The sequence below is a fragment of the Asparagus officinalis genome, chromosome 1 (genome assembly GCF_001876935.1).
Source record: "Asparagus officinalis chromosome 1, Aspof.V1, whole genome shotgun sequence".
Lineage (NCBI taxonomy): Eukaryota > Viridiplantae > Streptophyta > Magnoliopsida > Asparagales > Asparagaceae > Asparagus > Asparagus officinalis.
In genome coordinates this window covers 1,091,985-1,107,351 of record NC_033794.1, presented here as the reverse complement: position 1 = coordinate 1,107,351, position 15,367 = coordinate 1,091,985, and the positions used below count along the sequence as shown (strand labels likewise).

The following is a 15,367-nucleotide window of genomic DNA, read 5'->3' as shown; positions in this document are numbered from 1 at the left end:
AAAGTTAAAAGAAGGAATGGCAGATGGAACAGATGGTGCCCTGCAAATATCAACACCATGGGAGACTTGAGAATGATACAACCTTTTGCAGTCAATCAAATTTAAAGATGGACTTATGAGCGTCATAGTTTCTTTGCAGAGAATTGAAGAATTTGTTTATTACAATTTTGATGTCATATATAGTTTGTTTATAGGCATGGAGTTTTGGAAGTAGGGTTGCAAAAAAATTCTGTATCAACTTATACATTTGTACATACCATTAGAATACATATATATATATATATATATATAGTCAATAAATATCTATATCTGATATGATATGATATGGTTACGAATATGGACGCATAGTGAAATGCCTAGACCCATATCTGAAATATCCGAATAGATGTTGATCGTTCAGTTGCATTTGTTTTATTCCTTATATAGATGGATTTATGGTTAATTTTGATGGCCAAGAGGTCCAATATTAGCTTTTTAGATATAGCAAATTAACATATTAATGAACTCTCTTGTATTGTATCATATGAACTATACCTTTCAATATTATCTTGTTTTCTCATATTTATAGCGTGCATGCACGTATATCCATATATGCATCAGACTTTAGCGGATATGGATATGAGTTTTTCTTGCCGATATATATATCAATATATGCGTCTATATTCGTGATTGGTAACCAGATACCGATTTGGTAAGTATCATATCCGAGCCGTATCCGAATCATTTACACCCCTAGTTAGAAGCGTAAAAGCTTTTTAATTTTTAAATTGGTAGGAAAGGTATCAAGCTTTTTATTAATCCTCTAGAATATTGCAATTACTTTTCTAATCAGTTAATTCCAATTTAATCTTGATTAGCATTTATCTAAGCATGTTATGAGCCTTTATTTTTTATTAGAAAATTATTATTATTTATTAGGAAAACAGAACCGTACGTGAAGGCTTCAAAGCGTAGAAGTAGGCCTAAGTTTATTCAAACAAGGACTACTGTATTTCCACTTATTTGTCAGATAACCGATACCCAAATTAAGCATCTAAACAGTTTCCTAATTTAAACCCATTAACCATAATCCTAGTCGAACTAGTACTCCTAATACTACTCAAGATCAAAAACAAAATCTCCTGTTTATAAATACGGTCACCGTGCACACATTGCTCACAAACAATTAACACTTTTGCCAAGAGAATCGTACAATTTTTCTCCTTGGAAATCCTCTCCAGCTCTCTTACTATTAACCATAATCATGAACAAGATGAAGTCCGAGCACAAACCTCGTTCAAAGGTGATGAGGAAGCTCAACAGGAAAAGCTCCATTGTTAGCATTCTTCCTCAAGACCTTCTTCTTGAAGTAACCAAGCAAATTGCGTCCAAGTCCTCAACCCCTCTCAGGGATATCAGAGTCCTCAGAGCAACGTGAGTACTGTTACCACTTTAAATTCGTAATTATGAGTTGATAAACGAGTACAAGATGATAAACGAGCATATATAAGATTGTAATTTTTTGTTAAAATGTTTTAGGTGCAAGAGTTTTTACCGAGCATCGAAGGAGAAGTTGGTGGGCCGTTCGCTCGCAGTTGATAAGGAGGACATGCTGCAGTGGTGGGAGAACAATGCGTACTTTGCTCTGCTTAGAGATTGCGCAGATTGCGACAATCTTGAAGCCAACTTCATTCTTGGAGTTGTAAGTTGCATCGATCCTTGTCGTCACCACTTTTATTTTGTAATTATTTTGATATATAACAGTAACAGCACTTTTAATTAGTTAGTCCTCGTTATTACCCAACATAAGAGATATCAGCATGTCAATTGTCCAAGATTCAGAATCAAGGAATTATTTCAAATCCGATAAAACGAAGATATGAACCGTAGATCCACAGGCTTGAAGTGAACTAACTGCATAGGCGCGAGCGAGATAGTTGATTTTCAGAATATCCAAGAACCTGTTTTCAAGGCTAACAAGGCTACAGTTGAAACTTGCATAATCTCTGGAGTACTAAATTGTTCACTGTGCCAACTACCATACTTTTGTTCTCATACTATATCATAATTCTCATACGGTTCTTTCTTTTTCAAATCAGGAGGAAATCTACAATTTAAACCAAGGGCGTTCAGGCCTGCAACATCTCCAACGCGCGATGGATGGGGGTCACCTCGCTGCGGCGTATTTTATGGCAATCTTGTTGTTTCGTCACGCCGCTACAAAATATGATGCGATGAACATCCTGAACAGGGTATCCACCGGAGACCTTTCAAGCACGAAGAGCGTGACGCCATGCACAAAATCCGGCAATCCCACCGTAAACAGATGTCGTAGGGAGACGATACGGGTGATAAGGAAAAGTTGGAAGAAGGAGTTCGAGATTGAGCCGGGCGTTCCCTGCAAACATCGAAACTGTGGAAGAGACGATGGTGATGGCGTTATAGACCCCTGGGTCAAGGACGGTGAATCCCCGAGAGTCTTCTGCAGTCATCTTTGTCGATGGACTTACGAGTATCATAATTTCTTTGGACAAATTTGAAGCTTTTTCATTTTTTTTTCATTTTTTTTTATTTTTTTATGAGGCATCACACAGATGCTCCAGCACGTCTTTCATTAACAAACGGTTGTGTGAAAACCATACCCCCAATTGGGAGTATAATGTTGTGGTCTCTCTTAAACAAAATGTTTTCAGACAAGTATTTTCATGTAAAAGTTTCAGGGTGAGCACTCACATTTTGTGGTAGTTTACTTTTTTCTTCGTTTAGAAAAATTTATCTTTGTTTAAGCTCTAGTTGAAGAAGCGCGGAAATCAAAAGTTGTACACCCAATTAATTTTTAATTTGAAAAAGTTCTCTGCTTAGAAACTAGCACTCCCATTTTACGAAAACAGGAAGAAAAAAAAGAAAAAAAGAAAAACTAAACTGAAACACATTGAATGGGCGAAGATTATACAAAATCAAAGACGTGTGCTTGTAGCTGTTAATCATTTTGCATATTAACCTCTTTTAAGCACAAATGTGACCATACAAAGCCATAGCGCAATTAAATAAAGTGAAAGCGCAAAAACAAAACCTGCACTTGCAAATCATATGGCTTTCCAAATCTGCTTACAAGCCAGAAGACGGAGGCAACTATTGAGAGCAGTCAACAGATACAAGCATCACATGTAATACAAGCAGACACACAGGAAACAGTTGTTTCAAAACAAAGTTCAAATTGAAGATGGTTTAAAGTACACCAACAAAAGAAGTATTATTTCGGCATGCCGATGCTCAAAACTGTCTTAACAGCAGCAAACACACAAACCTAGAAAAACGATGGAACATAACTAAACAAGGACAACAATAAGCGTGGTCCAAGAGACGGCGCTTCGTTTCAATGCCCCAGCTCTCATTCTTCAGGAGAGTCTGTACGGAGGGCTGGTCACGAAAACAGATAAGTTAGCACAACATCATTGTTAACTAATTGAAGAAATAATTTAAAATAGGAAGGTATACACGATGTAAGATACAATAGGGTACCAATCATAAGAAAATCACATCATAATATCATATATCATGATCATCAACAAGAATCCAATATCATAACATATTAGTCTCACAAAGACTTGTAGACGCTCAAGTGATTTCCTTTTCTTTACGGCCAAGAAAAGTTCTTTTGTCCATCACATCATTAAGCATGATGATGTCAAGATACGTATGGTTTTAATATACTTGGGCAAGTTATTTCGCGACATATCTCCCTGATATACTTACATTTGCGATCTAGACAATAAGCTAAAAGGTTTTCTATTAAGATCTTATTCATAATAAAACTTAACAATTGAAGGTTGCCCTTGCAACGCATATGCCAAAATACATTGTGCTCATACTAACATGTGTTAAAGTCATCTCGAATTGGGCTACCTCCAAAAAAACCCATTAAATGGTTACTGGGATCAATAAGGCAGCAACGTTGCTTATTAAGATGTATAGAAGTTTGGACATTGTTGCTTTGCTCTCCTATCCTGGTTGAGGAACAATATGGAAACATAAAATAGAAGACAAGGGAAGAACAGGGAAAAGGGAACAAGAGACTCAGTCTCGACAGAAGTAATTCAATTCACATTTGTGATTCCTCCTCATTCATAATTTCAAACCCACTTCGAGATTTTAAAAGTGAGAAGTTAACACAAAATGAACTTGACCCGAATCTAGACTAGCCTGGGTAAACCATAAGACAGAAATTAAACTGCAAGCTAATGTTCACATGTTCATAGTTTGTGTAGGCAGTAATACTCAGATTACAATCATGATTTCCTTCACAAATTCATTCTATTTGACTTGGATTTGAACTTCCGAAACAACAAAATCGTTCAAGATGTTCCAATGTTAAATAAGATAGAGATTCATCTTCTCACCCAATTTGACATGAATCCATCATAAGCTCGAACACAACATTCCCTCCCAATTTAGCTATCTAGACTTCTTCAGATATTTACAAGGCTAAATGAACATATCAATGCAGGGATTACAGCACATATTCGAGACTTTAGGGACGTCTCAATACATACACACACACACACAAATGGATACAATGAAAGCCTTGATGAAACTTTAAGTGGATGATTTCTTTTCAAAAATTAAACATAATTTCATACATATAACGGTCTATCTACTCCAAGCATTATCTCCTGTCTCTGTTTGATGCTGACCTCGCTTGCCTCTCACAGTTTCACAGAACACAGAAACACAGGAAATTTTCAAACTTAATTTGATAATATCCCCAAATCTAATCATAAAACCCCCTAAATTATCAGCCCCCATCATCAATCTAGCATTAATCAGATCTAAATCATTAAAGACCCTCCCCAGTCCCATAACACAAAGCCAATAAATCCCCAATCCACCATCAACCTCCTAGAAAACCGAAGAAAAACTGAAACCCTAGACGCAGATCCATCGTCAAACCCTAGCTAGCTAGCTAGGGATCGAAGGGAGGGGGGGGGGGGGGTAGGGAGAGAGATAACTGGGGACATGAAACTTAACCTGGGCTTCTCGGGGCTTTCCGTTTCGGCCGCACTTAGAGATGGAGAAGTGGACCTTCTCCTCTGCGAGGCGGCTCAGGTCCTTGTAGGGTCCTTGAGGCAGGACCGGGACGAAGAGAGGCCTAGAATGTTATCGAGTAGGTTATGTACGTCATACCGCGGCCCGTCTCCAGAACGTGCGCCGCCATGCCATCGATTCCCGCTGACGGCCATACTTGCCGATGGATTTTCTTTGGTGGTGGCTGTTTTCGGTTAGTAATTTACGGCTTCGAACCACGACGAGGGGGGGTACTAATACTACAGAGGTGGTGCTGCAAGGCCAATTACGTCAATTCATGCTAGAAATCTGGGCCACAATGCTAGGCCTCTAACCGATGGCTCTCTTATGCCGATTCAGGCCCAACGTGAATAAGCCCAGCGCCATTACAAATAGTGCATTATACCGTTTCTTCTATATACTGAGAGTATGTTTGTCAAGCGATCAAAGTGACTCATAAGTTGCTTTCGTGGCTTATAAGCCACTTTCGCATGTTTGACGAATAAATTATTTTGGCTTATGAGCCATTTTGACTGTTGTAAAACTAAATTGGGGTATTCTAGCTTTTTTTTTTTATGGCTTACAAGTTGTGAGGTTTGACCAAGTAAAAGTCCAATAACCCCTCATATTTCACAAAATTCCAGGCCTAGTTTATCTTTCCTCAATCTTATTAACTATTTTTTGGTCTTTTTGACAATAAAGATGGTTTATAGTCACCCATTTTTCAAATAGTCTACTGTTAAAAATGTATTATAATCAACTGGATTTACCAAGCATTTAACTATGTTTGATATGTAGAGTCTCCTATTAAAAGAAAAAAATGTTATCCTATTCAAAAATTTGTTATATTTTTTGGAAGCATGCCATTTATGTTAAGTTTATGATAATAATTTGGAGTTATCATGCACCTTTTTTTTTTTTTTTTTTGACCCATTTATGTTAAGTTTATGATAATAATTTGGAGTTATCATGCACCTTTTTTTTTTTTTTTTTTTTTGACCGAGAGGCGCCTGAAGAGGAGTAACCACATTTTGTCTCCGGGCTATAAAACCCCAGCGTGTGATTAAGAATTGATGGGATTAAGTTGAGAGGCGAAAGCAATACTACAACAACAACAACAAAGCTTTCATATAAATATTTAGAATCTATTACATGCACCCTGCTATTGCAATAAGGTCTCTTGTAAGCTATCTCCAGCACTAACTTAAGCGTTATCATATTAAGCAAATAAATGTTACCTTCTTTTTATATGTAATTTATCTTTTAGAATAATACAGTAGCTGTGCTCCGATTTTTATGCAGTTACGTAATTAAGAAAAAAAAAATAGAGGCAGTTATATCTTCACAGTGTCATAAGAAAACACCTATATTATATATTAAAATTTACATTATCAAGTTAGTAACATAGTTTTCTAAGGGAAAAATTATCGGAGCAATATATTTTGCTGACCTATATAACAACTAGGTATATATTTTTTTTTACTCCAACGATGATATAGTGTATTTTGTATAAAACAATGACAAATGTCCCTTTGATCGGAGCTAAATTTCTAGCGAGCTTAGTTATGTGACCAGTCACGTGAGTCATACGTGGCTGACAATATGGCAGGTAATATAGCTCATTCACATGGGTTAAAAGCTGATTTATTTCATTGTGACGCTTAATTTTTAAGGTTCGATTTGGGATGTCTTCTTCTCCCTCCTATGGACCATTCACTACATTGACCACATAAGCCAATAAAAAGTCAACGTATGGCTCGTGTGACCGAGCTTGCCGGAATTTTGGCATCTACCAAAATAATAGGGTATCTACCAGCCTCTTGCACGAAATATAACATATTGCCCGGGTGAGAAAATATAACAAGTTGGTATTTAGGATCAATAAAATATACTAATCCAGTAATTTTATTGTTTTAAATTAAGAAATGTTTTTTTTTTTTTGATAAATTTAAGTAACCAAATTAGGAATTTTCGTTGAGTCCATTTTTTATTGGACTTTATATATGAAAACGGCCGCCTTCTAACTCGTATATCAGGCTTCTTCAGGTCCGTCTCTTTTCTAAAAAGCCTCAAATTTCCCTTCACTTCCTCTCTCTCGTCTCGAATCTAGGGTTTCATTCTCCGATCCTCCCCTTGTCGCCATGGACGCGATTGAATCCGTCGTCGATCCCCTCCGCGATTTCGCGAAGGACAGCGTTCGCCTCGTCAAGAGATGCCACAAGCCAGATCGCAAGGGTAAGCTCCATCACCGTCATCATCATCACTAGATCCATCCAAATTACACTCAATTTTGATTTTGATTGGCTTCGATCTCGCAGAGTTCACGAAAGTGGCGTTTCGGACCGCGATCGGATTCGTTGTTATGGGATTCGTTGGGTTCTTCGTCAAGCTCATCTTCATCCCCATCAACAACATCATCGTCGGATCTGGTTGAGGTGAATCCTGTAGATCTGAGATCTGATAGTTCTATATCTTTTGTTATTGTCTCTGATCTCGTACTTTTGTGCAAAAGATCTCCCTTTTTTTTAATTGGTAATTTTGGATACAGGAGAATTGGGCAATCTGAGTGAATGCTTATAGGAATTAGAGTACTCTGATGTAATGCTATGTTTTATTTGTTATAAGGTGATTTAACCATCATAATCCTTTGCTAATTCACGCATCTACTTGTATTTTAATTTCACCCCGCAAATCTGGCTGTTTAGTAATTGACCTCTAAATCATAATTAACTGGCTGTTATATATGTCTGATATTATATTATATTTGCTATAGGCTTTTTGTGATTTGTTAAGATCTATTTCAACCATCATCATTCCCTTGCTAGTTGAAAAAATCCACCTGTTCATATATTGATTTGTTAAGATCTATTTCAACCATCATCATTCCCTTGCTAGTTGAAAAAATCCACCTGTTCATATATCATTGCCGCTTTCTCATCTAACGACATCATCATTCCCTTGCTAGTTGAAAAAATCCACCTGTTCATATATCATTGCCGCTTTCTCATCTAACGAATAAATTGGGTTTTTTCTGATCCTTGTTTCCCGAATTATCAATATTATGAAACAGATCCTCATGAGACGAGTCTCACCCAAAAAAAAATCAAAATCAAAATGTATCATATGTAGCATGGGTTTATTTGAAGCTAATGCAATTGTCGTCTAGGCTTGCTTGAGGTCAGCAAATACAGAGATAAGAAATGATGATGGTTAGTAATGCCAAAACTTTGGTGAATTTTGATTAGAATAAGAGAGTTTCTTAAAGCTAATGCACTTCGTCTAGGCGTACTTAGTTACTTGAGGTGAGCAGATACGGAAATAATTAATTGTAAGTGATTCCAAGGTTTAGTGAATTAGATCAATAAATCATAAGTCAGTCCTTGGTTAACATCCAACATCAAGTAACAATTGAGGCAGCCCCTTCATGCTACTGTGGTTGTAAAGCACCCCAAAGTTGGGGGGGAGGATAGAGCTGCTCCTTTCATTTCTTTACTCCGAAACACCGTGTGTGAATTAAGTTCCAAACACCATTGTGTGAATGCTTTTGAGTAAGACTGGGAGATATCTGCAATCTTCCTCAAGCCATGGAGTGAAATCTGAAAGTTGAAGTCTGCTTGCTTGAGAGTGCTGGAAAGCAGACATTTGCAGTAATGATATTTGACTGATATTGTTTAGGCCAAAATGATAAACCTACTTCCATTACGTCAAAACTTAAATGGCTAAGATATTCTTGCTAACAATGAAATCCTCGTGGCTGAGTTCCTAAGGGATCCAAGTACGACTTGAGCTTCTCCCTCTTTAGCCACAAACATCTCGATGAATTAGTCAAGATATTACTATTTGCTTTTCTGGGTTTTCTTTTATATCTTCACTTTCTATTTGTACTTCTTCCTGTGCTTTTTTCCCGAATAAATGCTAATTCTGCTGTTACTGCAAATAACAGCATAACTAATGTATTGACTTTGATGTGATCATTCTCAGGGACATGGAGGACACGGAAATTCGGAAATTGAGACTCTCCTCTACAATCGAAATCAGTAATCCACACAATGGGTTATCTGTGATAAATGTTTAATTTCTGTAGTTTCTACTTTCTTCCTCTTTTCTTCAGTGGTAGCTTTATGTCAGCAATGCTTGTAATCGTCTTAAACATTAGATGGTTTTATCTGTAGCCTCAGTTAGATTCTCTCCAGTTTTCTCCTCTTTCTCCCTCTTTTTTTTAAAAAAAATTAAATCCCAGAATGCTTGTAAACTTCTTAAGCATCTATGAATTATACCGCGATCATATTCGAGGAGGAAGTTTGGAGTTCTTATGTGATTTCAGTTTTAGTGCGGTGCTTTAATTTCACAGAGGAAGACTCAGTACAGATCAATTTTGGGTGAGTTTTCTACCAAGTATGGGCTAGATACCTATGCTCTATGGGGGTGTATGGAAAGGCTTTTTTTTATACTTACAAATCATACCGACTTTTAATGACTTTTGGTTTTTTAATTAAAATACTATAAAAATTTGTTGAGTAGACTAGTAATTTGTTTGGTTAAACTTAGCTTTTTTAACTGGGTTTATAAGCTAGTTTTTTAAAAGTTGGGGGTATACTAGCCTTTTAAAATGAGACTTATAAGCTAACTTATTTGACATTTTACTAATGTAGAATTAAAAAAGCTAGCTTAAAGGCTCGTTTGGCCGAAAAAAAGCCTCCCCAGACATCCTTTATGTACTTTCTTAAGAGAAATCCTTACTCTCACCTAAGGGTATGTTTGTTTGCACGAAAATAGCTTTGAAGTAGATGAAGTATATGCTATTTTTGTTACTTCCATATAAAAAATTATGTTTGTTTCTCTGTAAAAACTACTTTCACTACTTCTTTAAAAGCTGATGTGGCATCTAGCTGGCACCTCTATTTCCTTGATATTTTTCCGCCTTCGAATGCACCGAAATACGGCGGAAGTTGATGTAGGGTGGGAACCACGAGAAAAAAAGTGATTCTCAAAATTATTATTAGGGAAGTGATCAGATTCCCTTCTAATTTATATCCTCACGACCGACTCTTCCCCTTCTAATTTATATTTTCAAATATTATTCAAACAAAAAAGGTAAATGAAGAGGAGAAGTTCTACTTCCATTACTTATAAAAATATATGAAACAAAAAATGTTATTTCCACTACTTCCTATTTTATAGTTTTGAAAATTACTTCTGTAACATTCTTCTTATTTTCAATACTTCCATTATCCAAACGGACCCGAACTAAGAGTAGATAAGTTAAATGGGTTAATTACACATAAACCCCTTAACATGGGGGGTTGTTGCACATTACTTCCCTGTATTTTGGTTACCTAACATAACCGCCCCTGATATTTGGAATGTCTACCCCCTCACCCCCCAACCCCCTCCCTTTTCCTTAATGTAATTTGCAAGAGGTGGTTTTAGGATGTTGGAACGTTTCAAGTATAATTGGATGATTGTACAAGTGGGATAATTTTATGCAAGTGAGATATTTTAAAGGGATAATGATGAATAAATTTTTCAGAAGTGAGATATTTTGGTAAAATGATGTGGGATAATTTGAAGTACTTTGAAAGTATATAATTATATATTTTGATGATATAACAGCTTAATTTATATATTTTGAAGCTTGAGAATATTAATTGATAATTATATGAAGTAATATCAATAAACCTTACAAAAGAGTAACTACTAGTTGAACTATATATAATCTTATTGCTAATACTTATTATTATCAGTAATCATGTGAAATGAAGTGGCCTAATAATAATCATGAAGTGTATAAATTAATAATGCAACATCCTTGATAGTCACAAATACTAAAGTAAATATTAATAATCATGAAGTATAAACTAATTTCAACCATATATAATCTTGCATTCTAGCTTTAAGTCCCTAATTTCCTAAATCAAACTCAAGTTTTTGATCTTTTGTCGTTAATCTTTCATCTCCGCTCTTTTTTCCCATTCGTAGTAATCGAATTTGAGGCACTTGTTCCCATCATTATCTTATGCATTGTTTATATTTAAAAAAATTATACAAATTTTAAACACAATTATGCCAAGCACCTTAATCGCTTTTGGTAGTAATTTTCGACGTGTGATTATTGAATAACTATTTTTAACATCCTATATAAGTCGTCTTCGAAAGATACTTAAGCAAACAAACTTACTATAAGCTCCAGCGATACAATAAATTAGAGCAATTTTGGTATCACTTCACCTTATAGCTAAGGGGACAGCCCCCCTAGTCTAACAGAAAAGTATTATGCATGACGCAAAACGAATTGATTCGGTCATTGAACTTAAAAATTAATGTTTGCGAAAATCCTAAACATAACAGGATCGAGTGGTCACGAGGAGGAGTGGTTGCTGAGGTCATATAATAGCGTCCCATAAATAATCAATTTATATATCCTTTTCGGGGACACCGAAATTGATTCTCCTGTATGTTTAGAAATCATCTCGTACTGCGAAACGTTTTCTAACAAAAAAAATATTCGCCGTTGCCGGGGATCGAACCCGGGTCACCCGCGTGACAGGCGGGAATACTCACCACTATACTACAACGACTTTGTTGTGGATGAGACCATCTTCAAGTTTATTTCCTTAATATTTGTTTAACACGGATCAAAAATGGCTTCGCCCAGGCTCGAACTGGGGACCTTCAGTGTGTTAGACTGACGTGATAACCAACTACACCACGAAACCATTGTTGTTGCTGCTTAAAGGAGATTTACCCATTGATTTGACACCATCTTGGATCTGTCGTTTGCGTTATGGAAGGAGCCCGACTCACGACAATCTGGTTGAATTGGGAGAAGCCGTAGGTATTATTGCGGTGCCAGATAAACTGACAGAACCGATTGAATTTAGGTGGATCGACTTGGTTAGGTTTTAGAGAGACTTTGGTTCGGTTTTATAATTTTTGAAAATTGAAATAACCAAGACGGCCAATAATCTCAACAAAATTATCTAGAAGCTTTCGTTTTTTTTTCTAGCTAGGTGAAAAGATAATTCATACTAATAATATTTATACATACCAAATCCGAAGTAACTAAGTTCAAAGTTCAAACAATTAAAATAAAATAAAAAAACAAAAGAAATTAACCAACTAAAATACTTCCTAATTAATTAAGGATACGCCTTCCATCTATAGGGACGCGCGTTATCCTCCCTGTTGTTGCTGAAGGCGCAGCACCCGCAGCAGTAAACGGCACCAAGAAACACGAGCGCCACAATGTTGACGATGGCCACCTTCTTCCAGTCGCTCCTGAGGTTGGCGAGGACGCCGGCCTTGCAAGACTGGCAGTCGAAGCACAGCCTCCCCTGCTCGCTGTCCCAAGCGTTGCAGTCCCCGGTGCTGCGGCCGATGGAGGAGTTTTTGCTGAATCCTGCGGGTTTCTCCCACACCGTGTCGCTTATGTAGGTGAAGTTGCACGATGCTGGAGGCTTGCAGCAGCCAGACTGTACGTGTAGAGGAAGAAGAATATATTCATGCATGTTGTTATTAATTGTTTGTTTGTAGACAAGATGCTCTATACTACTGTTGATCATCTAACTGCTGGGAATGAAATTCCATAATTCCACTTTCTATTTTTAGGGGGTGTTTGGTTCAATTTCTACATGTTATAGGAAATATTTTCCACTCAAAATATGATTTCTTTGTATTTCTTAAAAAAATTATAGGAAAAGTTTTGAGAAGTCAAAAAGTACCAATTTCTCGTTTTTTTTACTTTGCTTGTTTGGTTAAGAACAAGAAAATGACCCATAACTTTATAGAAAATAGCAAGATTTCCTATAATTTGTAGAAATTGAACCAAACACCCCTTAAATTTATAGAAAATTATCAACTTTATAGAAAATGTCAATGTGGTGTCAGTGGTGTTAGATTTCTGGGTGATTTCCGCCCATTTTGAGAGGGAATTTTTACTTTTTTGTACTTTACAGAAAACATTTCTATAATTTTTTTAAAACCAAACACATTTTACGAAAATCTACAGAAAATTTTTGATTACAGAATTGTCATTGTCAGACGTTTTGAGAAAGCTTTTCTATAAAATTGTGCAACCAAACACCCCCTTAGGTTCCACAATATAATTTTTTTGCAATATTTTTCATGATATATTTATTGACCCTAAATTTGTATAATTTACCTTAAAGACAAGGGTTTTGCAAATTTCTAGCCAAAAGCAACTAACTTCACCATAGTAATAGCAATATAGAGGAAACCAAAATTTTAAAACTAGGCAAACAAAAGCAAAAGGTTAAGTTTTTCCACTAAAAAATTCCAAAAAATAATAATAATAATAATAAAGCAAAAAAATATATACAGTACCTCAAGTGGGGAGAGATTAATATCGTTAAGAAACTCTCTCAGCGTATGATTCTTCTCCTGTAGAGTTCGACAGACCTTGGTTTCCTGTAAACAGCTCCTAATCTTCACCCAATTCTTCGGATTGTTGACTCTCCTCTGCAACCAATGTGAATAATCTCCCAGCTTGTACTCTTTGTATCCTCTCCCTGAGACGACTTCGCCTGCTCCTCTGTTCGTCACGACGAATGCGAAGATTGTGAAGCAGATCATGAGCACGATCAGGAGGAACATCGCAAAGAGATAGACCCAGAGGAGCCAGGTGATCCTACACGAGAGAGAAGACATAGAGAATCAACCAATGTTTAAATTAATTAATTAGAAACCAACGATCTTTACTGAAATATGAGAAAAAGCATAAGTTTTTCCAGTAACTGAAGAGAAATAAAGCCCCCGGCATCTGAATTCGAACTGCATTCAGATAACTAAACACGTTCCCAACGTTAAAAAAATTAAAACCAAATTTTTTAAATTCCACTAAAATATACCCAAAGAATAGATTTACCAAAAAAATAAAAATAGAAATAAAAAAGGATGCTTTACAAAAATTTCAAATATCAAATTTACTTTATGAAACCTACTTATGTTCACATGTATTTACAAAAAAAAAAATCAAGTATTTTCCCTTTGTCATCAAGGACAAAACGTGAAATATTTTACACGCAAACATATTTAAATACGCTTGTTCTCTGTAATAAAATTCGAAAGAGAAAAAAAATTCTTTCTGATCGATGTCCTTTCTAAAATTACGTTTCATGTTACTCCTCAGATACATCACGATCAATAAATAAAGATAAAAAGATGAATTAAACCGAGTAACCAAAACTATAATTAAGCCCATGACTCAAAAACTACAAAATACCACTAAAACATAAAGAAGGAAAAAAAAAAGAACCTGCAGCAGGAACCGAGGAGACCAGCGATGGAGATAACAAGAAGAACAGCCCCAATAGCGATGACAGGATCAGCGAGGAATTTCTCACAAACAGAAGCAGAGGATTTGGAGGAGAGCCAGATTCCAGTTCCAAGAATTGGGACGGAGAGGAGGAGGGAGATCACATTGAGGGTCGCAACCAGCCCATTGCTTACGCGAGCCATTAATCGAAGATTTTTTTTTGGATTTTTTTTGAGACGTCGATCGGTGAGAGGTCGATTACGGTGTTAAGCGGAGGACGATAACGAGGGAGCGGGAGAAGTTATGCGTCGTGGAGTTGAGAGGTGGGGGGGGTCTAAATAGGATTTTATTTCTTTGTTTCCCTCTTGAATTTCCTTGGTATATATAATATAATTTAGGGTTTTAGTTACATGAAATAATTAGAAAATTTCTGAGAAACTTCTTTTTCGTGGGCCTTATTAATTAAACAGTTTTATTATTAGAATAAGAATAATTATAGTATCTTATGTAGGATTATTATATAGATTATTATTGGTAGTTATTATGTACATATGTTGACAGTTTGGTTTTTTCTTTAGAATTATGATTATATATTGACATTCTAATCCGATTGGTCGTTTATAACTACCTTATCCTATATACTAGAGTTAGAAGTGGAGAGGTTTTCTACTCTATTGTTAAATTATCTTGATGAAAACATTTCGAATTATTTAGTTCTTTAATTCCATCAACAAGATGTTTTCTTATATATAATCACACTTAATTTCCAAGTACCGTCCGGATCAGGTGGATTTTTGCATTTGTAATTTTAGCTTATTGACCCATTATTATTATTAATTTATGGAATAATTTCCCCTGCCCGTGAAGGAACTACTCCCACGTTGTACAAATTCTAGCGGTTTTTTCAAAATTAATGGACTCGCCTCGAAATAAAGGAGAATCGGGGTGCGTTGTGCAAAAGAGGGCGCAGGGAGTGGGGTTTCAGTTAGGTTTGGCGGTTGGATGAAGCCGTCGTGGCAGGTCAATGCGTAACTACCGGCCGGGGCTTTC

The 15,367-nt window shown here is 36.2% G+C and overlaps 3 protein-coding genes and 2 non-coding genes across 5 annotated transcripts; 2 read left to right on the top strand and 3 right to left on the bottom strand.

Annotated features, from left to right (window-relative positions):
• LOC109829550 lies at positions 1,195-2,558 on the top strand. The gene is made up of 3 exons (XM_020396631.1): positions 1,195-1,413; positions 1,519-1,681; positions 2,079-2,558. The coding sequence occupies exons 1-3, from the start codon at positions 1,244-1,246 to the stop codon at positions 2,517-2,519; spliced, it is 774 nt and encodes a 257-aa protein (XP_020252220.1). The 5' UTR covers positions 1,195-1,243; the 3' UTR covers positions 2,520-2,558.
• On the top strand, positions 7,050-9,342 carry LOC109845293 (protein transport protein Sec61 subunit gamma-like). The gene is made up of 3 exons (XM_020414534.1): positions 7,050-7,278; positions 7,362-7,478; positions 9,025-9,342. The coding sequence occupies exons 1-2, from the start codon at positions 7,185-7,187 to the stop codon at positions 7,475-7,477; spliced, it is 210 nt and encodes a 69-aa protein (XP_020270123.1). The 5' UTR covers positions 7,050-7,184; the 3' UTR covers position 7,478; positions 9,025-9,342.
• Positions 11,550-11,621, bottom strand: TRNAD-GUC. Its single transcript has one exon. It is a non-coding gene; the product is annotated as a tRNA-Asp (tRNA).
• TRNAV-AAC lies at positions 11,686-11,759 on the bottom strand. The gene has a single exon. It is a non-coding gene; the product is annotated as a tRNA-Val (tRNA).
• LOC109829538 (tetraspanin-8-like) lies at positions 12,045-14,651 on the bottom strand. Its single transcript, XM_020396624.1, has 3 exons — positions 14,318-14,651; positions 13,387-13,690; positions 12,045-12,515 (listed from the first exon to the last, which is right to left on the bottom strand). Exons 1-3 carry the CDS (start codon positions 14,518-14,520, stop codon positions 12,183-12,185), a joined length of 840 nt encoding a protein of 279 aa, XP_020252213.1. The 5' UTR covers positions 14,521-14,651; the 3' UTR covers positions 12,045-12,182.